Below are 25034 nucleotides of genomic sequence, written 5' to 3' on the forward strand. Positions count from 1 at the left end.
ACAGCCGCGGAGACACCATCACATGTTTCTCAACGCAAGCAATGACTAGCCAGGTCTTTCCCCGGGAAGGAACAACCACGGGAAGGGCAGTCTCCAATGAAGGAAACCACCTATGCCAAAACATGGTATCCATCCACAGACAGCTCATAGCCTTTCACTAGGCATTGCTCCTACTAGCCAGTTTCCTACTCCACACTGATGAGGGGCAATACCCCGAAACAGCTGTCTGTGGATGGATACCATGTTTTGGCATAGGTGGTTTCCTTCATTGGAGACTGCCCTTCCCGTGGTTGTTCCTTCCCGGGGAAAGACCTGGCTAGTCATTGCTTGCGTTGAGAAACATGTGATGGTGTCTCCGCGGCTGTTGATTTACATGCTTTTGCATATTTCCCATAAGGGATGGGGGCATTGCTCTAGATCACTGCGTTGAGAAACATGTGATGGTGTCTCCGCAGTGTTGGATGTTGATCTCCATGAGGTCACTCATCCTTATGTTCATAAATTTAAAAACTGTGACCGCCTACATGACTTCACAGGTTGCTTGCGCTACTTTCTAACTTTTTCAACAGCCACAACCCATGCAGGGATCACCTGTTTGTTAGGCAATCCCTGCATGGGTAGCGGCTGTCGAACAGCAGTGAGACATGCAGGCACGGGGACTCGAATATATTATTAGAGCACGTCGAAGACACTCTTGTAGCACATGAGCATGCGGATAACACCTTATCTGAGGACATTCACTCATCACTAGTAATGTTTTGAACTTTTGACTTTCAGGTTCCATGTCTCACCATTCACTGCTGCTTTGATCGTGAGACTACCATCATTTTATAGACAATCATCTTGGCTATCTCATACATAAATATGACTTGTAACTATTTAGCATATGACGATTTGTCCAGATTCTTGTCACGTCACTGCATTGTTACTGTTTTGCTCCTGTTGGTGGAAATATCTTTTTCTTCTTGAATACTACAAATTACAACCTGTTCTCACATTCCCTAATAGCTCAGTGTGTTATTAGGTTGATTCCCAAGCGAAAAGACACTGGTTCGATTCGAAGAGCAGCCATGAAAATTTCCCAAGAAAGAGAAACCGCATCATCCGGCTCATCGATAGCGGTCTCTTAGTCAAAAAGATTGCCAAACTGCATCATGCGAGTGCCATGACAGCTGGAAGAATGCGAAATGAAGTCCATCCATCCGTGCAAAGGCTAAAAGGTGGATATCCAGACAAAATATCGAAGTCAACAAGTCGCCTTATCACAAGGTCTATCAGTTTTGACAAAAACTTGATTCCAGCTCACCCAGTTGCTCTATGCTCATCCACCTGGGGCTCACACACCGGCCTCGCCTTGGCCTCCCATCAAGGATAATAGAAAAAATTTGGAGTCCGGCTCAAGAGGACTGGATTTTTCTTTTCATCTTCCAAAAGAGAATTTTCATGGTCGACATGACCCAGTCGACGTGCTTCGACTGCACTAAGCAGTCTTACTCATGACCCAGTTTTGGTGCGACAAACACGGCAGTGGAGGTGGCTCGTATGCGTCATAACAGTGAGATCACAGACATACATACATGCACATGTTACTCAAGTCTGGAATTGTGGCCCAAAGAAAGGTGACGATACCTTGACTTCAATGTCGTCATAAGAAGCGTCGGCTCGGGTTTACAAAAAAGTATGAAACGTGGACAGTAGAGGATAGGAAACAGGTGATTTGCAACGATAACATGAAAGTAAATAGACTAGCCTCTGATGGGTGCAAATGGGTCAGGAAGAAACAAGGGAAAAAGGGGCCAATGGATTGAGAAATTGAAGGAACTGTCAAGTTTGGGTTAGGAAGCCTGATGATATGAGGTTGTTTCACAGCCAAAGGCATTGGACACTTGAGCAGGATTGATTGTGGTCTCAATGCTGAGCTGTATGTGAGTATCCTACAAGACTAGTTACTTCATACACTCAAGTACTATGGGTATGAAAAGGATGACAGTGTTCCAAGCAGGACAACAACATGAAGCATACTTCGAGATTAGAAATGGTTCAAAAACAATGAAGTAGAGGTGATGGATTGGCCCCTACAGTCCCCAGACCTCAACCCATTTGAACACTTGTGGTAGAGTTGAAGAAATACCTGTATACATACCCAAGGGGGTCAACCAGTATGGACCAACTTTGAGAATGTGTGGAAGAGATGTGGGACAAAATTTCGGTCAAGAGCATGCCCTGAAGGATCCAGGCTGTGTTGAAAGCCAAAAGGTGGATTCACAAAACACTAACAAAATAATAAAATTTTTGATTTCTATGAGCCAAACAGTAACAATGGAGTGACATGACAAGCATCTGCATATCTAATCATATGCTAAATAATTGCAAGTCAAATATAAGTATGAGATAGCCAAGATGTTTGCCTATAAAATTATGGTAGTATCAAGTTTGAAGCTGTAGTGGAGAGATATGGAGCCTGAAAGTTCAAAACGTTACCCCTTTTGCTCATCAGTGTAAGTAGCATCCTAATATTCTATTACTCCCACATCTTTTGGATTCGCAGAATGTTAGTTTGACATTTCTTTTTTTGACAATTTGATGTTTTAACTTGAATACAAAGGGGTAAATACAAACTTGTCCTGTACAACCTTCATGCACCATGTATGGGAACCTACCACTGGAAAATCATCGATTTTCATTTATTTCCATTCAGTTTCATGCAGCCAATCAAACTAGTCATTTGCAACGACAGATTTAAACCAGGACGTTTTTATTCACTTACAGCAAACAGAAATCATGAGAATGTTGAAATAATTTATATGGGAAAACAATGCAACTTTTTATTACTAAGAAGACAATCAGCAGAAATGCTTACCTGTCTGCAAACTTGTGTCCAAATGATATCCAGTCTTTCTCAATTAAAACCTGAAAACGAAGAAGGGAAAACCTTGGACCTTTAATGTGATAAAGGAAGTTTTCTCTAACCGCTTAGATGCAACAGTCACTGTAGAAATGCGGATTCTAAGCATTTAGTAATCACGGATCCATGAGGATGTGCCAGATGTGTACGGTGGTTTGTGGTTGAGCTTGTCCTGACGATACCAAATATAAACAGTAGACAGAGGGTGTTAGGAAGAGTATAAAGCCAACTACCAATCGTTGAAACCTAGACTCAATGTTGTACAATCTAGGCATTAGTGATCAACGCACATGCACAGATAAGGTGTCATCCGCCATGCTCGGGTGCTAACCGAGTGACTCCGGTGTGCTCGAATATTATGTTCCAGTCCCCGCAGCTGCATGTCTCATGGCTGTTTGACAGCCGCAACACATGCAGGGATTGTCTGTCTGTTAGGGAATCCCTACATGTCCATGAGACATGCAGCCACGGGGACTCGAACATAATATTCGAGCGCACCGAAGTCATTCTGTTAGCACACGAGCATGGCGGATAACACCTTACCCTAGCACCTTTGCTCATAACTATTAGGCATCAGAAGACTAAAATGTTCACCACATAACCTAAAGTCCATGTACTCGTACTTATCTGTCCATAAACATTAGATTACAGTTGGAGGGACACCACAAATTTATGTGTACGGGGTCCTCTTCATAGGCATTTCCACATGCCTATCCTTTGCCAGCTTCTCTCTACCCCATTTTAGGCCAAACTTACATGTTATAGAGATGGTGAAATGTTCGTACAACAACTTTCTTATGTACATGGCCGATTTTATGTCCAACTGACATGAAAATTCTCAAGTCCTCGGCCATACAGAAGCAGATACCATGGCAATAATCTCTTCCAACTACTTGGGATGGCACAGTCAGACGGCCGTATAAGTTGGACTGAGATCGGACGGCAATGTACAGACAAGCCGGCAGCTCTCCTAACCCGAGCGTGACAGCTTCATGTACTTCTATGCATCCGCCGGCCAGTCCGTGCACGCGTTTCCATCTCTGTCCAATTAATACAGCTGTCTGACTGCTCCCTAATTGTGAAATCAGTTATGTGATGAGCTCTACATCACTCATATAGAACCTGATTCTCAGCCTGATATTATTACTGAGCCACAAATATGACTGTAAATGGACTCTCAAAGGAAAATTAAAATTTGTAAATATTCCTCTGTGTTTCCGGATTCCTATTTTATGTAAATTTCTTCATATCCCTGCTGCAGTTTGGACGTATCTGTCACGGTCAACGTGTGACTGGACACAGCGCCTCCAGCAGGGCGAATTTATGACACACGTGACCCTGGATACAGCGCCTCCAGCGGGGCGAATTTAAATAATACCGGGACGTGCAGCCGGATACCCCGTCTCCAGCTGGCGAATTTAAATAATAGGGGGAAACACAGGAACAATTACAGTGGTGGGCCCTGTAATAGGAAATAGGGACGTGGAGACCTCCTGAGCTCTCCTGAGGCAGCGTCCCTGCACTCCTTACGTTCCCTATACAGGCTCCTCACCTGTCGCCGCACACGAACCTTATGCCCTGACTGGCCCTGAACCTAGTCCCTCGCTAGGGCATTGGCCGGTGCGGAAAATAATCCCACCACTGCACTAGATCACACATAAGGAAAGTCACAAACAGGGGAAATAGAAAACTTAGCTCTCTGTGCAAATGCTCCAGCACAGAGTCCAGCAACCGATTGCAGCCTTCCTCCTGAATAGCTGCCACCAAGTTCAGTCAGCGCTGCAAAGAACTCCCTTCTGTGACTCCTTCCACACCAGGACTCAGATTAAGCTGAGCAATCTCTCCAGCTCCTTCCACCACCAAGGTTGGTTGCAAATGAACAACTATCACCAACAATGATTGCATACCCTGAGACTCATTTATAGAGCCTAACACCTGATTTATAATTACAAATTAAACCTAACACTAAGGTGCGATACCACTCCCCACCACCGGGCAACTTAGAATGAAAGACACCACGAGTGATAATTCTAATGGCCACCGGGGGCAATCACGTCACACTTTGCACTTGACAAAGTAAAAAAAAAATTCACTTTGTCCAATTTAAAACTGTCAGATCATGACAGTATCCTTCTTTAGTTTTCACAGGGAGAGAACATAACAGGTGGAGGCGCGGGACTTACCATGAATCCCTTGATGGTTCTGTAAAATGGATCAAGCAGTAAGGATCCCAGTGAGCAGACTTGTGATGTGCGGTCCCAGCCATCGGAGCAATGGACGAGCACGCTGGTCCTCTCCTCATATATAGCCTGGGAACAGAGAAATGAATGGCTCTGGATGTCTGTACCATAGAGGCAGAACATGGTGTTGCTGGGCCCAGGATTCCTTATATTAGACGTTTAGTAAACAAACAATTTTTTTATTCTTTTTTTCCCCATGTATGTGTCTCCACATTTCAGCAGCCATAACTTTTTTATTTTTCACTTATGTAACTGTGTGATGCCTTGTATTATATGGGACAAATTGTATTATTTGGTGGTACATACAGATTACTGTGTAATTTATAAAAAAAAAAAATATTGTTTTTATTTCTTCTGTCATCAACACATTTTGTCCTTCTTAATTAGGATGCTAACAATCTATTCTGTGCGCCTCGGCAAACCACTAAAAATGATCTTTATTTGCTGCTCTCCAGCACGGTACTCAGCACTGTACAGTCCAATGGTTGTGTGTGGACCAACCTCGCAGCCCCCAGTGAGCTCGCTAACCTGACCCTTCTGCCTGTGATTGATGGGGCTGGGATAGTGACCTTACTACAGAAACCGACATTGCGATTTATATCAAATCGGGGACCTGACAGCTTCGTTTTAAAGAGGCACTGCCAGCAAAGCTCTTATCCTCTCAATATATTGCAGTCACCATATTATATAGCAATATGTACACTACCGTTAAAAAGTTTTGGGTTGTGGAGGACACAGGACCCGTTCCTCCCACATCACCAATGTGACGTAACTACACAGGCACAGCTCTCCGGCACCCCCTTTGTCTCAGGTCAGTAAGGGAACTGCACCTAGAGCAAATGGCCGCCGGGGAGGATGTCCTGTTACCTGCTGGGTATTCTAAGAGTCGTAATCAGAGTAAAAGCATCAGCCCAAGATTAATTTTATGGTTTAATTGCCTTAAGGGCGCACTAGATAATTACAGAAATATACAGTAAGCTATACAATGGAATTACAGTGGATTTGCAGTCAGAGTAAAATATAACAATAAGGGTACAAGAATTAGAGATATTACGCTGGAGGTCAATTTACCAGATTGTAGGTTGCATGTGGGTGCCGGGAGCTCTGCAGTCCACAGGTACAAGAATCTTAGTTGCCGGACAGACCCCAAAGCATGGGCCACTGCTCCCCTTGGCAGATCTGTCCCCAGTTCCTTCTTAGATCATCATCGTCTGGTTTTTCTGTGAGATAGACTCTCTGCCATGGGCTGCTAGTTCTTAAGCACGCTAGGTCCCTCCCCCTGTGTCAGAGGGTGGGCTAATAATCTCCACCCTGTAGCTCCCTGCAGAACTTATTCCCAACATCTAAGAAAGGGGGTAACTTTCAACAGCATGATCGGATCAGGACATGAGAGGTACCAGTGAATGCGGTTTGTTTTGCCTGTCGTGTGGAGAGCAAACATGGCCCCACTTGGGCCGCTGTGGAGGTCCAATCTATGTATCTCAGGCCCCAGAACCCTCACCAACTCAGGAGTCATACTGCCAGATGCGCAATTTCCTCAGGGTCACGCGGATATTTTCCATGAGTCCATAACTCGAAAGATGTGCTCATAATCCATGATCCTAGGATGGAGCCAGAGCGGCTGGGAGAGACAATGGATGTGTATTTCTGTGTCTAGCTGACAGGTATATTCTAATTGAAACCCCCCAGGCGCCTTCCTGCCCCATGCTGGCGTGGCTCCTATTCAAGCTTTGAAGTTCTGCTTTGGGCCTTATCTCATTATCATACTAAAAGGCCTTGCTATTCAACACTGGAGACCTAAATCCTGCTTTGTTCATCACAAGGGTCACTTAGAAATTTCCTTATTTTTTAAAGAAAAGCACCGTTTTTTCCAATGAAGCTAACATTAAATGATTCAGAAATACTCTCTATACATTGCTAATGTGGTAAATGACTATTCTAGCTGCAAACATCTGGTTTGTAATGCAATATTTTCATAGGTGTATAGAGGCCCATTTCCAACAACCATCACGCCAGTATTCTTATGGTACTTTGTGTTTGCTAACTGTGTAAGAAGGCTAATGGATGGTTAGAATACCCTTGAAAACCCTTGCGCAAGTATGTTAGCACAGCTGAAAACAGTTTGGCTGATTAGAGAAGCTATAAACCTGACCTTCCTTTGAGCTAGTTGAGAATCTGGAGAATTAAATTTGTTGGTTCCATTAAACTCTCAAAATGGCCAAAAAAAAAGAACTTTCATGTGAAACTCGACAGTCTATTCTTGTTCTTAGAAATGAAAGTTATTCAATGCGAGAAATTGCCAAGAAACTGAAGATTTCCTACAATGGTGTGTACTACTCCCTTCAGAGAGCACAAACAGGCTCTAACCAGAGTAGAAAGAGAAGTGGGAGGCCCCGTTGCACAAGTGAGCAACAAGACAAGCACATTAGAGTCTGTAGTTTGAGAAATCGACGCCTCACAGGTCCTCAACTGGCAGCTTCATTAAATAGTAGACGGAAAACGCTGAGACTGGCTAATAAAAGGAAAAGATTAATATGGGCAAAAGAACACAGACAATGGACAGAGGAAGATTGGAAAAAAGTGTTATGGACAGACGAATCCAAGTTTGAGGTGTTTGGATCACACAGAAGAACATTTGTGAGACGCAGAACAACTGAAAAGATGCTGGAAGAGTGCCTGACGCCATCTGTCAAGCATGGTGGAGGTAATGTGATGGTCTGAGGTTGATTTGGTGCTGGTAAAGTGGGAGATTTGTACAAGGTAAAAGGGATTTTGAATAAGGAAGGCTATCACTCCATTTTGCAACGCCATGCCATACCCTGTGGATAGCGCTTGATTGGAGCCAATTTCATCCTACAACAGGACAATGACCCAAAGCACACCCCCAAATTAAGCAAGAACTATTTAGGGAAGAAGCAGGCAGCTAGTATTCTATCTGTAATGGAGTGGCCAGCGCAGTCACCAGATCTCAACCCCATTGAGCTGTTGTGGGAGTAGCTTGACCGTATGGTACGCAAAAAGTGCCCATCAAACCAAACCAACTTGTGGGAGGGGCTTCTGGGAAGCATGGAGTGAAAGTTCTCCAGATTAGCTCAGCAAATTAACTGCTAGAATGCCAAAAGTCTGCAATGCTGTAATTGCTGCAAAGGGAGCATTCTTTGATGAAAGCAAAGTTTGAAGGAGAAAATTATTATTTCAAATAAAAAATTTTTTTTCAAACTAGTCAATGTCTGGACTAGATTTTAAATTCATTTGGCAACTCATTTGATTAATAAAAGTATGAGTTTTCATGAAAAGCACAAAATTGTCTGATTGTCAGAAAATTCTTCTCTTTTCTCTGCTCCAGCTCCTCCTCCCCCTGCCAAGGACTTTTGCAGTGACTTATGACTCATTCAAGGAAAATTGACCTCCTGTTACTACATAGAGCTTAGGATTCAGCTAGTCCGTTTTTAATCACATGATGTCATAGACAAAATGGAAAAGAGAAGAATTATCTGTGTGGAAAGGCAAAATGAGCAACTGTAAGCACACAGTGCTGTATAATATGATGATTGCAATATATTAAGATGATAAAAACATTGATGAGAAGAGGAGGAGGAGGGCTCCTTTAACCCCTTTCTGACATCAGACGTAATAATCCGTCCATGTGCCCTGGGCCTATTTGACCAGGGACGGATTATTACGTCTGAGCGATCGCCAGCGCACACAGGGGGTCACAGATCGCCCTCGGCACATTAACCCCGAAAAACTGCGATCAAACATTGCTGCGATCGAACCCCTCTGCCTTTGGATCGGAGACCTCACGGCGTGACTTGGGGTCCCGATAGTTGCCATGGTGACCGGATGTCATCATTACGTCATCCGGGTCACCAGACCTAGGAAACTTGTTGATCATGTGCAGGGCATGATGAGCAAGTTTGTCTGTCAGCGCAGAGCTGACAGTTTCTGCAGCATGGGGATGGTAGAAGCGATCAGCATGCAAAAAAATGATAGTCCTATAGTGGGACAAAGTAAAAAAGTTATAAAAAAGTTAAAAAAAAAACAAAAACATTCTTTAAATAACTGTAAAAATATTTTTAAAAAAATTTAAAAAAAATAAAAAAATCTAAAGCTATTGTATCACTAAATAAATATTTGAATGAAGAAAAACCTAAACAATAAAAGTACACATATTTGGTATCGCCGCGTCCGCAACGACCCGACCTTTAAAACTGTCCCACTAGTTAACTAGTGAACACCATAAAAAATATAAAAAAAACAAGGCAAAAAAAAATGCTTTATCATCATATCGCCGAACAAAAAGGGGAATAAAACGCGATTAAAAAGACGGATATAAACATGGTACAGCTGAAAATGTCATCTTGTCCCACAAAAAACAAGCCCCCATACAGCTTCGTCACCGGAAAAATAAAAAGTTATAGCTCTCAGAATAAATCGAAGCAAAAATAATAATTTTTTTCTTTAACCCCTTAATGTCCAATGACGGACACAGTCTGTCATCAGACATTTCCCCTGCTTTGATGAGGGCTCCGGCGCCGAGCCCGCATCAAAGCCGGGACATGTCAGCTGTTATGAACAGCTGACATGTGCCCGCAATAGGCGCGAGCGGAATCGCCGTCCGCCCGCGCCTATTAACTAGTTAAATGCCGCTGTCAAAACTGACAGCGTGCATTTAAATAGCATTTCCGGCCGCCGGGCCGGAAATGACGTCACCGCCAACCCCCGTCACGTGATCGGGGGTCGGCGTCATGTTGCCTGGACAACCAGAGGTCTCTATGAGACCTCTATGGTTGTTCCAGGCATATGGCTTTCAGCGCCACCCGGTGGTCGGCGCTGAAAGCACAGCAGTAAATCTGCCACATATGGGCGATCTGCTCATCGCCCATATGTAGCAGAGCCGATCGGGTTGCGCAAGCTTCTACCCTCCTATGGAGGCTATTGAAGCATCCCAATTATAAATATAAAAAATATGTTTAAAAATTAAAAAAAATTAAAAAAACCTAAAAGTTCAAATCACCCCCCTTTCGCCCCAATCAAAATAAAACAGTAAAAAAAAAATCCCACATACACATATTAGGTATCGCCGCGTTCAGAATCGCCCGATCAATAAAAAAAAAGCATTAACCCGATCGCTAAACGGCGTAGCGAGAAAAAAATTAAAAACGCCATAATTACTTTTTTTGGTCACCAAGACATTGCATTAAAATGCAATAACGGGCGATCAAAAGAACGTATCTGCACAAACGTGGTATCATTAAAAACGTCAGTCCGGCACGGAAAAAATAAGCCCTCACCCGACCCCAGATCATGAAAAATGGAGACGCTACGGGTCTCGGAAAATTGCGCACATTTTTTTTTTTTTTTTAGCAAACTTTGGAATTTTTTTTCACCACTTAGATAAAAGAGGACATAGACATGTTTGGTGTCTATGAACTCGTAATGACCTGGAGAATCATAATGGCAGGTGAGATTTAGCATCTAGTGAACCTAACAAAAAAGCCAAGCAAAAAACAAGTGTGGGATTGCACTTTTTTTGTAATTTCACCGCACTTGGAATTTTTTTCCCGTTTTCGAGTACACGATATGGTAAAACCAATGATGTCATTTAAAAGTACAACTCGTCCCACAAAAAATAAGCCCTCATATGGCCATATAAACGGAAAAATAAAAAAGTTATGGCTCTGGAAAGAAGGGGAGGGAAAAATGAAAATGTAAAACCAAAAATACCCCTGGTCATTAAGGGGTTAAAATAGTTTTTATTGGGTAAAAGCGCCAAAACTTAAAAAAATATATAAATGAGGTATCGCTGTAATCGTACTGACCTGAAGAAAACTGCCTTATGAATTTTCCCACAAGGAACAGCATAAACCCACCCACCAAAGACATTTCTGAATTGCTAGTTTTTGCTCATTCTGCCTCCCAAAAATCGGAATAGAAAGTCATCAAAAAATGTAATTTGCACCAATAAAAACGTCAACTCGTCCCGCAAAAAGCAAGACCTGACATGACTCTGGGGGCCAAAATATGGAAAAATTATAGCTCTCAAAATGTGGTGATGCAAAAACAAATTTTTGCAATAAAAAGCGTCTTAGTGTGTGACAGCTGCCAAACATAAAAACCCGCTATAAATCTGTTATCGATGTCATCGCACCGACCCAAAGAATAAAGTTGCCTAATCACTTATACGGCACAAGGAATAGCATAAAAAATAAATAAAACCAATTCTTCACATGCTGTGGATTTTTTTCATTCCGCCTCCCAAAGATCACAGTAAGGCTACTCGCACATTTATCCTGAGCTCTACGTTGAGTTCTTACACCGGGGTTTCGGTGTAAATCTCTGAAATATGTGATTCAGATGAAACCTGTGGCGGAAGATTCTCTATAATGAGGCAGATGGAGGCACTGTGGACGACAACTCACCTGTGATCCGGTTGTGTCCGTCTTTTTAGAATTGCATAAAAGTGGTCGTCGGCCACAGTTTTGTGCACTTCTGAAAAGAACACCGCTGAACAGAGTCCAGAGTAACTCTGCTACCTCATTATAGTGAATGGCTCGCTCAAGAGTTTCATCTGAATCACGTCATTCAGAGATTTAGATGGAAACCCCAAAAAGCATGTGGTCAACGTAGAGCGCCGGATAAATGTGATCCTGTGAAGGGTTAATACTAAAGTCAAAGCTGAAGTTTTGTTTTATCCATTCTCTGAAGGTTTCGTTTCTTCATTTTTGTTGCTGTAAGATAAATTTTTTTTAATTGGCAAGGGCTGTCATGAAACCAGACTGTTCTCATCAGGTGCAAAGATAAGGGAGGCGGGTGTGTAAAACTCTGAAGAATATGCCACTATACTACTTTCTATGACGGACATATATGTAGTTTCCGGTTTTCCTGCAATATTATTGACTTACAAAGTGAAATGATGTTATTGGTACTTGAGAACCTTGCATAATTAAGCAAAAGATTATAAAAGATGTGACTAAAATAAAGGGGCTTAGTGATCTACCGCGATCCTCCCGTACAGAGACCCCAGTCTCCGTGTGGTCATTTGAGTTGCTAGCAACACTGTGGAAAAATTTAGAAATCACTGGATCAACCGTGAAGGGTTAATTAGCCCTCCCCAAATAGCTACCCCAACAGCTTGGCGCGCAACGTGGGGCCCCCGAACAGGGACGCCTCTGCCCCCGGAGGACAACAAGACAAAGGACCCTCGGAGCGGACACAGGTGCTGGAAAATTGGGACTGATCACCCCCCACGACAACCACGGTAAGTTGGCAGCTATACTGATCAGACTGACCGTTGGTGTGGTTTTCCTGTGCTTGTTGCTGCAAAGAGGATCTGAGGTTTGTCCCCTGGTGGGGTGATTCATGGGTGGAATCATATAGAGGTGCAGTCCCGTTGGGGGCCCAGTGCTCGAACCGTACCTCATAAGGGATGGACACCCAGGATTGACCAGTGATTGTGACTCTCTTTATAGTCAAAATATCCTGAATTCACTGTTAGTAATCAAGCGTGGTCATGTGATCGAAGACTGGGTAGGATACGTAGCTCAGGTATATATATATATATATATATATATATATATATATATATATATATATATATAACCAGAGGAGTCCGGAGGGATAGTCTGAGACGCTCTCCTCAATTCACTGAGTACTGCGAATTTTGGGCTTCCCAGAGGGGGTTGACCCGGTGGAACAAACTGAGACGGCCGCTCCAGTATTTTGTACAACTGAAGGATATTTAGCTCTAAATGAGAGAATCCGTGGAAGGAAAAGAAGAATTTTGTGGCTTGGCACATGAATTGTGTGACGAAGGTGTTAGGAAGAACAGAGGAAGTGAATTCTGATTGTTTCTGTTACTGCTATGCTGAAGAAGGAAAAAATTGTCTATTATTATGGCAAGGACGGGATGTATTGTGGTTCAAGCAAGTGACTGTGGTGTGAGGAAGTGATTGATTAAGAAGACACTAAGATTGATACTGTGTCAGGCAGACAGATGGTTAAGAATGATTTGAAACAAGAAGTTTCCCTGCTAGATGATAAGGTCCCTCCCCAGGAAATCAAGCCTCTCCTCCCGACTGTAAGCTCTGTGCCCCTTAACCCTAAGGCACCGATGTATCCTGGAGTACTGAAACTCAGTATGCCCCCACCCTATGATCCTGCCGGGTGGATCTGTGCTGTATGTGGAGTTACTAATCCTCAGTGGAGAGAGGTCTGTTATAATTGTGGCACAAGAAGACCGGGAGAAGCAGCCCCCACCCCCACCTTTCCTTTGTTAAACTCTGACAATACCTATTATCATCCGCCGCTAGCCTCAGTCCCCGCTATGTCTAATATTGCTAGTGGTTATGAGTATAATCCCTTCACCCCATCACAAATAGACACTGTTCACAATCAATTACCCGATCCAGAGACTTCCCCTATGGCTTTCTACAGGCAAATGGCATCAAATCGAGACATTTATTCCACTCCCCGAAGAGATCTATTACACATACTTCGAGTAAAAGTTGGGGAGGGGTATTTTCCAATTATTGAGGGTGGCATAATATATAATATGAATCTGGATGGGGAAACCTATGAGAGTGGTGTTGATTTCTGCAATGCTTTAAAGGTTTGGGCACAAGATAAATTAGCAGACCAAGCTATCTCTCTCACAGATATCACACAGGCCAAAGGAGAGACTGCCGAGAAGTTCTATGGGTGTCTTATGGTAGTATATAGAGATCTGGGATTCTCACTGTATAATGAAGCCCATACATATCTTTTTGTGGCAGCTTTGATGTCCGGCCTCAGACCCGAATTGCAAGAGGCAATAATTTCAGTTAGACCTGATGTTGAGAATTCCACTCCGGACAATGCATTGAAAGTAATAAAAAGTTTTCAGAAGACTTTAACCCGCTCTGTTCAGCAGAGAGAGAAAAAAAAAAAAAAAAGCAAACTAGCAAGCTAGCAGCTGCTTCAGTACCCCCTCCCATCTTAGCCCACACCATATTCCCCTTCGCCCCCACCGCAGCTGCGAGCACACAGCCAGTCTCTTATCAGCATCATTGGAGCACACAGCAAACTCTGGCCCCCCCTCAGACTTCAGCTCCCTACTCCAATATCTCTAATTCTATGAATAGGAGCCTTTCTCCCCAGCCCCTCCCTGTCAATTCTCGTCTGCAATGCGCTGTGCCCGATTCGGACACTTTCAGAGAGATTGTCCTATTACCCCTGCTGTTTTAATCGGGGTAGATGGCAGACCCAATTAATATACTTTTATAAACCCCATAAAACCCTTCCCCGAGGTTACTATTCAGTTTGTAATCTCTCCCACATGTCCTGTAAATTTACAAGGGGCAGATTTATTATCACAGTTCCACTCCAGAATACAATTCCAAGATGATGGTCAGATGGCTCTTACGTTATATAATCCCTATGTATATGGAGACAGTGAGGAAATCTGTATTTTGCATGCCCTTCCTACAGTTATGATGGCCCTGATAGGCCCAGATCCACCCCCAATATTGCCTGAGGATCAACGACTCACCCCATACCTCTCAGATATACCATCTAAAATCTGGTCAAAAGGGCCAAATTATATAGGGAAAATGCCTGTAGAACCAGTAAAAGTGTTTCTCAAACCTGGTGCCTAATCCTCATACTCTTTTGTCCCAAATACCCCAGGATGCTGCTTGGTTTACAGTTATTGATCTTACCAATGCCTTCTTTAGCATTCCGTTACACCCAGACTGCCAGTGTCTATTTGCATTCACTTATCAGGGACGACAGTTAATATGGACAGTTATGCCACAAGGGGCCCAAAACAGTCCCAACCAGTTTGAAAAAAATATGAGCAGGTGTCTTTTGCCATTTCTGCCACTGTTAGCCTCCTTAAGCATCTGGCAGCGCTGAACTGTCAGGTTTCGGCCTCGGGACTTCAGTTCTGCCTTGGTCAAGTGATATTCTTGGGTCACTGTCTCCTTCAGGGTGCCAGACACCTCGCAGAAGAAAGAAAAATAGCTGTCAGCTCCCTTCCTTTCCCAAAAGATGAAACTGAACTGCAGCGTTTTCTTGGACTATGCACTTATTGTTGTCAGTGGATAACGGATGCATCCCGCATAATGCAACCCCTTTACAACGCTTTGAAAGACGGCATAATGAACTATAAGGAAAGATGGCAGTGATGAGGATTACCTCCAATATGATTGTTCCCAACTTCTGATAGAAGAAACAGCTACTCCACCAAATGTCAGTGAGAATCCACTCCCAAATCCTGATCTGGTGTTATTCAAGATATGCTGACAAGTTTGGTAGATTCCACACGAGATACGCTGTTACCACAGAGGACACTGTAGTGCACGCAGCTGCGCTCCCGCCCTCACTGTCAGCACAAGAAGCAGAACTCCAGGCTCTGTCTACTGCATGTACTTTGGCCAAGAACAGACGGGCTAATATATACACGGACTCACGGTATGCATTTGGTATTGGTCACGATTTTGGGGCTCTATGGGCCAATCGAGGGTTTATTACTACTGCCGGAACCCCAGTGAAAAATGGTGAAGCTGTTAAAACCCTCATGGACTCGATCAAATTACCTACTCAGGTGGCCATTATCAAAAGTTAAGGCGCACGGTCCTAGGACCAGTCCACAGACTGTTGGCAACGCATTTGCGGATATGCAAGCAAAAGCCGCCGCTCTTTTACCCGTTGAACCAACCATACCACCTATGGTGACCACACGCTCTCAGCATAAACAGTTACAAGAAGCACTGACCCTACAAGAACCACTGACCCTACAAGAACCTGATGATCTACAACAGATTGAAGTTTTCTGTCGAACCCTGCGAGACCGCTTAATAACAACGAAGAGAATGTCTCCAAAGGAAGAGGTGAAGCAATGGAAGACTGATGGGGCACGAATGGATAATGGTCTCTGGAAAAAGGACCAACTCCTGTGTCTCCCTAAGCGGATGTACCCTGCTATTGCCACATAGGCACATGGGCCTACACATTGCTTCTAGTCTTTCCTTGTGCAAACGAGAATAAAGTTGATCCTTCTACAATGTGACAGCCCTTTAGATATTTGTAGACAGCTATTAAGTCTCCTCTCAGTCTTCTCTTTTGCAAACTAAACATTCCCAAATCCTGCAACCTTTCCTCATAAGACAGGGTTTGCAGACCGGTCACCATTCTGGTCGCTCTTTTCTGAACTTGCTCCAGTTTGTTGATGTCTTTTTTAAAATGTGGTGCCCAAAACTGGACACAATATTCCAGATGAGGTCTGACCAAAGAGGAGTAGAGGGAAATAATGACTTCACATGATCTAGACTGTATGCTTCTGTTAATACATCCTAGAATTGCATTTGCCTTTTTTGCTGCTGCATCACCCTGTTGACTCATATTCAGTCTGTGATATATTAGTATACCCAAGTCTTTTTCACATGTGCTGTCACTTAGCCCTATTCCTCCCATTCTATATATGCTTTTTTCATTTTTATTGCCCAGATGTAGTACTTTGCATTTCTCCCTGTTAAAAACCATTTTGTTAGTTGCTGCCCACTTCTCCAGTTTATTTAAATCTTTTTGAATCCTCTCTCTCTCTTCTCTAGTATTAGCTATCCCTCCTAGCTTTGTGTCATCAGCAAATTTAATCAGTTTACCCTCAATTCCTTCATCTAAATCGTTGATAAAGATGTTGAACAATACAGGGTCCAGGACAGAGCCCTGTGGTACCACACTTGAGACATTCTTCCAACTGGATGTGCAGCCATTTACGACCACTCTTTGGGTCCGATCACTAAGCCAGTTATGAATCCACCTAACAGTTGCCTTGTCCATTCCATACTTAGTCATTTTTTCAATAAGGATTGTATGAGAGACTTTGTCAAATGCTTTGCTGAAGTCAAGATATACTATATCTACAGCATTTCCTTGATCCACCCAATCAGTGATACCGTCATAGAAGGAAATTAAGTTAGTCTGACATGACTTATTAGTCACAAACCCATGCTGACTCTGTTTAATCACTTCATTCTTATCCAGGTATTGACATACATGTTGTTTAATAATTTGTTCAAAGATCTTTCCTGGTATAGAAGTCAGACTCACCGGCCTATAGTTCCCTGGGTCCACCTTCTTCCCCTTTTTGAAGATAGGAACAACATTTGCTCTTCTCCAGTCTTCTGGCACTTCTCCTGTTCTCCAAGAATTTTCAAAGATTATGGAGAGGGGTTCAAAAATTTCTTCTGCTATCACCTTCAGTACTATGGGGTGTAATTCATCTGGACCTGGAGACCTGAATTCATTTAGGTTAGCTAAGTGTTTCCTCACTATCTTTCTGTTTATAGATATCCTGGATTCTTCTATTCCCTTAATAGGACAGTGAATAACAGTTGATGTTACATTTCCTTTCCGAGAGAAAACAGATGCAAAATAGGAATTTAAAAGTTCAGCCTTCTCAACATCCTGTCTTACCATTTCATCATTTTCATCCTGTAAAAATCCTATAGCATCTTTGACTTTTCTTTTACTTTTGACATATCCCCAAAATCCTTTATTATTGTTTTTGACATCTCTTGCAAGCCTCAATTCATTTTCAGCTTTAGATAATCTGATTTGTGCCCTGCAGGTTCTGCAGACAGCATTACATTCTTCTTTAGATATGCCTCCCTCTTTCCATTTTATAAACATTTTTTTCTTCCTTTTTAGCATGTGCTTAAGTTCTGTGTTCATCCATCCTGGTTTCCTTAAATGCTTCCTATTCTTCCCTCTTTTCGGAATTGTTAACAACTGTGCTTTGAGAATTTCATTTTTCAAGATTTCCCATCCCTCCTGGACATTTTTGTCTTTTAGGATATCCAGCCATTGGATCCCTCCAATTCTCTTTCTGAATCCCTTAAAATCTGCCTTTCTGAAATCTAACCTTGACGTCTGAGTCTTCACAGGTCTTCCGCCTCTAGTTATCCAAAATTCTAAAATAGCATGGTCACTACCTCCTAGGGTCCCAGCCACTTTTACCTCCTCAACCATTTCCTCCCTGTTTATAAGGATTAGATCCAAGGTAGCAGTTCCCCTTGTTTTCTCCCTTACCTTTTGCAAGATACAGTTGTCAGCAAGAGAGAATAAGTATTTCCTTGACCTGTTAGTTTTGCCTGAGAGAGATTCCCAACAAATGTCTGGATAGTTGAAATCTCCCATGACAACTATGTCATATTTTTTGGAGAACTTGGCCATTTGATGCATAAAGAGTTCATCCATATCTTCAGCTTGCACAGGCGGCCTGTAGTAAATGCCTACAATGGTGTCCTTTCCATTGTTCTGTCCTTGTATTCTTACCCAGTTTCCACAGAACTCCCAGTCTCTGAAGCTTCAATCTCTGTGCAGATATATGCGTTTCTAACATACAATGCGATACCCCCTCCTCGTTTATCAAGTCTGTTTCTTGCAAATAAGTTGTATCCTTCTAGTCTTGTATTCCAATCATGTGTATTGTCCCACCAATACACATTGGTGTATTGTAAGAATCAGGCCCTCGCGCTGGTGCAAAAATTCTACTGGGCCCCGGTTCTCCAGTTGGCCGGAAGGATTCCCTGTTACCAACATGACTGCAAAAACCACAGCGAAGAAACTGGTGATGGAAGATATATGCAGATATGGGGTTCCAGAAGTTGTTGAAAGTGATCAAGGCCCGGCCTTTTCTTCTCATGTGTACTAAGAAGTTTTGACAATGCTTGGATCCACTGTAGCCCTCCATACTCCGTACCACCCACAATCCAGTGGGAAAGTTGAGAGGCTGAACGGCACACTGAAGAGACAATTGACCAAAATGATGCAGGAGACTACGGCTCCATGGCCAGAGCTCCTACCCATTGTGTTATACCATATTCGTACTACCCCTATTGCAAAGCATGGTCTGTCCCCATATGAGATATTGTTTGGTGCTAGGCCCCCAGTTGCAAATTTACAGCCTCAGCAGTTATCAGAAGAAACTGACCGTGCTGTTCAATATGTTATTCAGCTTAGTAAAAATCTTGCTAACACCTATGTTCTAGTTTCTTCTTTTCCAGATTCAGCAGAAACCGACACCTGTCATAACCTGAAGCCTGGTGATTTGGTAGTCGTGAAAAGGCATGTCAGGAAGCACGGACTAGAACCCTTGTATGACGGTCCCTATCAAGTCCTCCTCATCACCCAACAAGCCAATAGCAAATAAGGGGGCATAATGTTTTGGTTTTTCGCATTTTCCATATTATTATTGGTAGAAGTTGAAGTTAAAGTTAGAAGATATTCAATGACTCAGAGATCAATACGATAAAGACAATGATTGTAATAGGGACAGTTAGTGGTCAGACACCTTCTCCTTTCTCAATCCAGCCAATTGGTTTAAGGGAATTGGGGGCTGGGTAGCTGGGATCTTACAAAGCTTGTTGCACATTGCTGCCTGTATCCTTGTTGTATATGTGATACTAAAACTTGTTCTTTGGTGTACTTCTGTATGTATTAGGAAATTCTACACTAAGCCAGCTAATGATGATACCAAAGGTGTCGTTGCCCCTGCTCTTCTCTACACCGATCTTAAAAGGCTACTTGATGAAGATGTTGAAACCAAGCACATGCCTACCTACAAAAGATCTCCACCACCGTCATCAAAAATTGTTATTCATGAACTGCAGTATACAGGGGTGATAACACGGCATCAGTCATGTGAAGACCAGTACCCCTCAAGCTGTTAGCTTGGGATAGCACCTCTGATGCTGCATATGTGTTTTAAATTTTTTTTTATCTAGGGGGGAATGTGAAGGGTTAATACTAAAGTCAAAGCTGAAGTTTCGTTTTATCCATTCTCTGAAGGTTTCGTTTCTTCATTTTTGTTGCTGTAAGATAAATTTTTGTAATTGGCAAGGGCTGTCATGAAACCAGACTGTTCTCATCAGGTGCAAAGATAAGGGAGGCGGGGGTGTAAAACTCTGAAGAATATGCCACTATACTAGTTTCTATGATGGACATATATGTAGTTTCCGGTTTTCTTGCAATATTATTGGCTTACAAATTGAAATGATGCTATTGGTACTTAAGAACCTTGCATAATTAAGCATAAGATTATAAAAGATGTGACTAAAATAAAGGGGCTTAGTGATCTGCCTCGATCCTCCCCCAGTCTCCGTGTGGTCATTTGAGTTGCTAGCAACACTGTGGAATAATTTGGAAATCACTGGATCAACCGTGAAGGGTTAATTAGCCCTCCCTAAATAGCTACCCCGACAATCCCAAACGTTATGTAAAATGTTCCCAACAAAAGCGTCAGTTCAATCCCAGAAAAAACCAAGCCCTGACTCAGGTCTGTCATCAGTTAATAGAAATATAGAGGGCTTCCATGTTACTGGTAGCACAACGGCTCTGGAAAAGCGAAATGGCTCCTCACCCGCCAAAAGAAATTCGGCAAATTCTCCACTCCCAAATCCAAATGCCCCCCCTCTGAGCCCCACAGTGTACCTAAACCACATACTGTATCTACGTTTGGCATTTCTGAAGTGATGAGAGCCCGCTTAACTTACGGGTGTTTGTCTCCAGAAGCACGGGCTGAGCATAACATACTGGTGACTGCAACGTACTGGTCATCACTACAACGGCAGTTTGCAATTTTCACTTGGCAACATTCACTGCTGCTTGTTTCTGGAAAATACCCATGGAGTTAAAATCATCACTACTCCTGCAGATAAATTCCCCAAGGGGTATAGTTTCACAAATGGGGTCATTTGAGGGAGGAGTCTGCTCTTCTAGCAATTAAGGGCTCTGTATATGGAGTCCGCAAACCGTTCTAGGAAAATCTGTGCTCCAGGAGCCAAATAGCGCTCCGTTCCTCCCGAGTCTCTCCATATGGCTAAGTAATACTGTACAGCCACATATGGGGTATTGCCACATTCAGTAGAAATTGTGGGACAAATTTTGGTGTCATTTTTACCCACTTCTTGTGTGAAAATGTAAAATCTGGAGCTAAAGCAAAATTTTGGTGGTAAAAATGTAGTTATTTTGTCTTCACTGCCCAATGGTATAAAATTCTGTGACACACCCATGGTGTCAATATGATCACTGCACCCGTAGAAGAATTCATTGAGAGGTGGAGTTCATAATATGGGGTCACTTATGGGGGGTTCCTGCTGTTCTGGCACCTCATGGGCTCTCCCAGTGGGTCATGGCACCTGCAAACCATAACAATAAAATCTGGCGCTCTTTGCCTTCTGAGCTTTGCACTGTGCCTGAAAAATATTTCCCGATTACATGTAGGGTATTGGTGCTCTCAGGAAAAAAATGGACCTCAGTTTGTTGTAAAAAATTTCCTATTAGCCCTTTGAAAAATTAAAAACTTGGGGCTAAAACAACATTTTAGTGGTAAAAATGTAAATTATTCTTTCTTCACCGCTCAGTGGTATAAAATTCTGTGAGGCACATGTGGTGTCAATGTAATCACTGCACCCCTAGATGAATTCATTGGGGAATGTAATTTGCAAAATGAGTTCACATATAGGTGGTTTCTGCTGTTCTGTATGTGGTCCCTAAAAAAAATTGGTTTTGTAAATTGTGTTGGAAAAATTAGAAATCGCTGGTCAACTTTTAACTCTTATAACTTCCTAACAAAAAAAATTTTGTTTCCAAAATTGCGCTGATATCAAGTAACCATGTGGGAAATGTTACTTATTAAGTATTTTGTGTGATATAGCTCTGTGATTTAAGGGCATGAAAATTGAAAATTTGAGAATTGCGAAACTTTCAACATTTTAGGCAAATTTCCGTTTAAAGACACGTAAGTCATATCAAAGAAATTTTTACCATGATCAAGAAGTACAATATGTCACGAGAAAACAATGTCAGAATCACCGAGATCCATGGAAGCGTTCCAGAGTTATTACCTCATAAAGGGACAGTGGTCAGAATTGTAAAAATTGGCCTGGTCATTAACGTGCAAACCACCCTTGGGGGTTAAGGGGTTAAAGAGTATCTACCACCAGTTTAAAGTGACTAGTTTTTGCTATTATTTTATCATTATAGTGCCAACTAAATACAATGCCCCTTATCTCTGGAACCATATGGTGGATTAAAAATAAATTAAAAATGGCATACTCGGGGGAATAAATATAGGAATAAAAACAGGCCCCTTTTGACCTGGTGACAGGTCCCTTTTAAGCAATAAAAATGTATGTAATCTTCAGAAGAATAACCTGTAGCTCTTAATTATTGGGGAGAACTGATAAAAAAAGGAGTAAGGCTAAGTGCACACGTACCGGAACTCTCACGGAAATTACCGCGAGAATTCCGGAATTCCAGTCCGCGGGAAAATCGCATTTTAAATTCCCGCGATTTTCCCGCGGAAAAACTAGCATTTTGCAAGCGTATTTAGCTTGCAAAATGCTAGCGTTTTCCAAGCGATCTGTAGCATCGCTTGGAGAACTGATTGACAGGTTGGTCACACTCGTCAAACATAGTGTTTGACGAGTGTGACCAACTTTTTACTACTGAGGCCACCTATGCAGCATCAGTAGTAAAAGAAAAAATGCAAAAAAAAATAAAAAATGGTGTTATTCTTACCCTCCGACGTCCCACGCATCCGTTCCCAGTAATCCTTTGCGAAAATGCCCGCGATGACGTCCGTTCTCGCGGGATCGCGATGTCTCGCGGTCATTCGCGATGACGTCGCGCGAATGACCGCGAGACTTCGCGATCCCGCGAGAACGGACGCCATCGCGGGTATTTTCGCAAAGGATTACTGGGAACGGGAGCGTGGAGAGAAGCGGGAAGACGGCGCGGGACGTCGGAGGGTGAGAATAACAATATTTTTTATTTTTAAATTCTTTTTTTTACAGGGATATGGTACCCAAAGCCCGGAGGACAGTCTCCTCTCCTCCGGACCGTGGGTACCATCCGCAAGTGTTCTGCTTACTTTCCACATGGTGTGCACAACCACATGCGGGATGTAAGCGGAACAATGCATTCCTATGGGTGCGGGATCGCCGCGATTCCGCAAATTAATGAGCATGCTGCGGTTTTTACCGCAAAGCGATTCTGCCGCGGTAAAAACCGCAGCATTAGCACAGCATTGCGGAATCCCATAGGAATACATGGGATGCTTATTTTTCGCGTTTTCGCGGCAAAATCGCGCAATTAAAACCGCCGCGGAAACGCGAAAAAAACGCCACGTGTGAACTCAGCCTAAACGTGTCTAAAAAACCCACAACTGATTGATTGTCCAAATAACATAACAATGACAGCAGATAATCCTGTCCCCGAGCCTCCGAACGTAGGCAGCAGTAGCGTTACTAACTACAATGTACAGTGTGTGACCTTTTCTCATCGCTTTTTCTGACGCCTGGAGATATATAGTGGATATCTGTAGCCGGCGAGCACCAGAAATCTTTCCCTAATTGTGATTCCAGGCAGGGATGAGCACAGCCCCAGGCTGACACCAGTGAGCGGCCAGCACATCCCTCCATCAGTACCACCATACATACTAATGGAGTATCTCCAGGCCCTGGGTACTCCACCTGACAGCAAAAAGCTGGACTCCATCTAATATCCCATCACAATGTCAAAGCCCCCTAATTTGACGAGTGCCCCCCGTAAGTGTAATTGTTTCCATACGGTATTGTTAGGTGTCACTGTTATACATGCATTTCTAATGTCCTCTACAGGGATCTCAAAGGAGTATTCTCATCTCCAAGATCCAAGTCCAGTATGTAATAGGTATAATAATAATATTTGCAAATACATCCAATTAGAAATGTAGTATAGTTCCAGATAATGAATGGGCCTTGGCTTCGCTGGATGCAGCTAAGGCCTTCGATTCTCGTGAGAGGTCATTTTTATCTGCATGTTTACAAAAACATGAATTCGGTTCCAAATTTAGGAAGTGGATATGGGCGTTGTACATGAAACCAAAAGCCCGAATAATAATAAATAACTCTGTATCCGAATCGTTCTCTTTGGCAAGAGGAACACGCCAGGAGTGCCCCCTTTCCCCGGCCCTTTTCGTGCTTGCAATCGAAGCGTTGGCGATCCGTGTAAGATCCACTCCAGTCATTAAAGGTATAGAAATAGCGGGCCGTTTAGATACCATTGGCTTATATGCTGGTGATATGGTGATATTTATGGATAAAGCAGAAGAAACACTACCCCATGTGATTGCTACTATACACAAATTTAGTAACTATTTGGGATTATACATAAATTGGGATAAATCCGCCTTGATGCCTCTCTCCCTTGGTCCAATGGATCACCTTGAAACGTTATCCCCATTGCCTGTTGTAACTAACTTTATGTACCCGGGAATAAATATTTCAAAATTTAGTAGACTCGACTTAAAAATGAATATTCCCCCCATTTGTTAGATCTTGATAAACTTAAATTTGCTATCTGGAGTAAACTGCCATTATCTGTCTCCGGACATATTTACTTGATTAAAATGATCCTACTCCCCAAACTCAGTTAGTCCCTCCAGCATAGTGCAGTACTGATCCCTAAATCTTTTTTTTCTCAGGCCTAAATTCATTAATCTCATACTTTATATGGGGGAAGACTATACCCAAACTCAAACTGTCTACCTTACATAGGTCTAAACAGCTGGGCGGGGCGGCACTGCCGGATTTGTTTTTATATTACTTGGCTGGGCAAGTCAGAGCCCTGAGTAGATGGATGCCCAATAATTGTTTGCCTAGCTCGGAGAGCCATCTGGGACTGATTGCTTGTTGGGGTTTTTAGAAGTAGACAAACCTAACGTCTCTGGATTATTATCCCTACTCCAGTTGGTAAGATCAGTCTGGAGACAACTTAAACGAGTGGTTCGCTTTGTCGAAGTTATAGCTGAAATGCCATTATGGAATAATTCCCATTTCCCGATGCTATTACACCACCCGTCC

General features: G+C 42.8%; 1 protein-coding gene across 1 annotated transcript in view; it reads right to left on the reverse strand.

Moving 5' to 3' along the window:
- Nucleotides 1–25034, reverse strand: part of MTMR6 (myotubularin related protein 6) — an 82129-nt gene that overhangs the window by 19719 nt on the left and 37376 nt on the right. The window contains exons 9-10 of the mRNA XM_073583115.1: nucleotides 5089–5214; nucleotides 2861–2910 (exon numbers count right to left, since the gene is read on the reverse strand). Coding sequence (XP_073439216.1) covers nucleotides 2861–2910; nucleotides 5089–5214 — 176 coding nt within the window. The remainder of the gene's footprint in view (nucleotides 1–2860; nucleotides 2911–5088; nucleotides 5215–25034) is intronic.

Source organism: Dendrobates tinctorius, unplaced genomic scaffold, assembly GCF_039654945.1.
Source record: "Dendrobates tinctorius isolate UK_male_01 unplaced genomic scaffold, ASM3965494v1 ptg000075l, whole genome shotgun sequence".
Taxonomy (NCBI): Eukaryota; Metazoa; Chordata; class Amphibia; order Anura; family Dendrobatidae; genus Dendrobates; species Dendrobates tinctorius.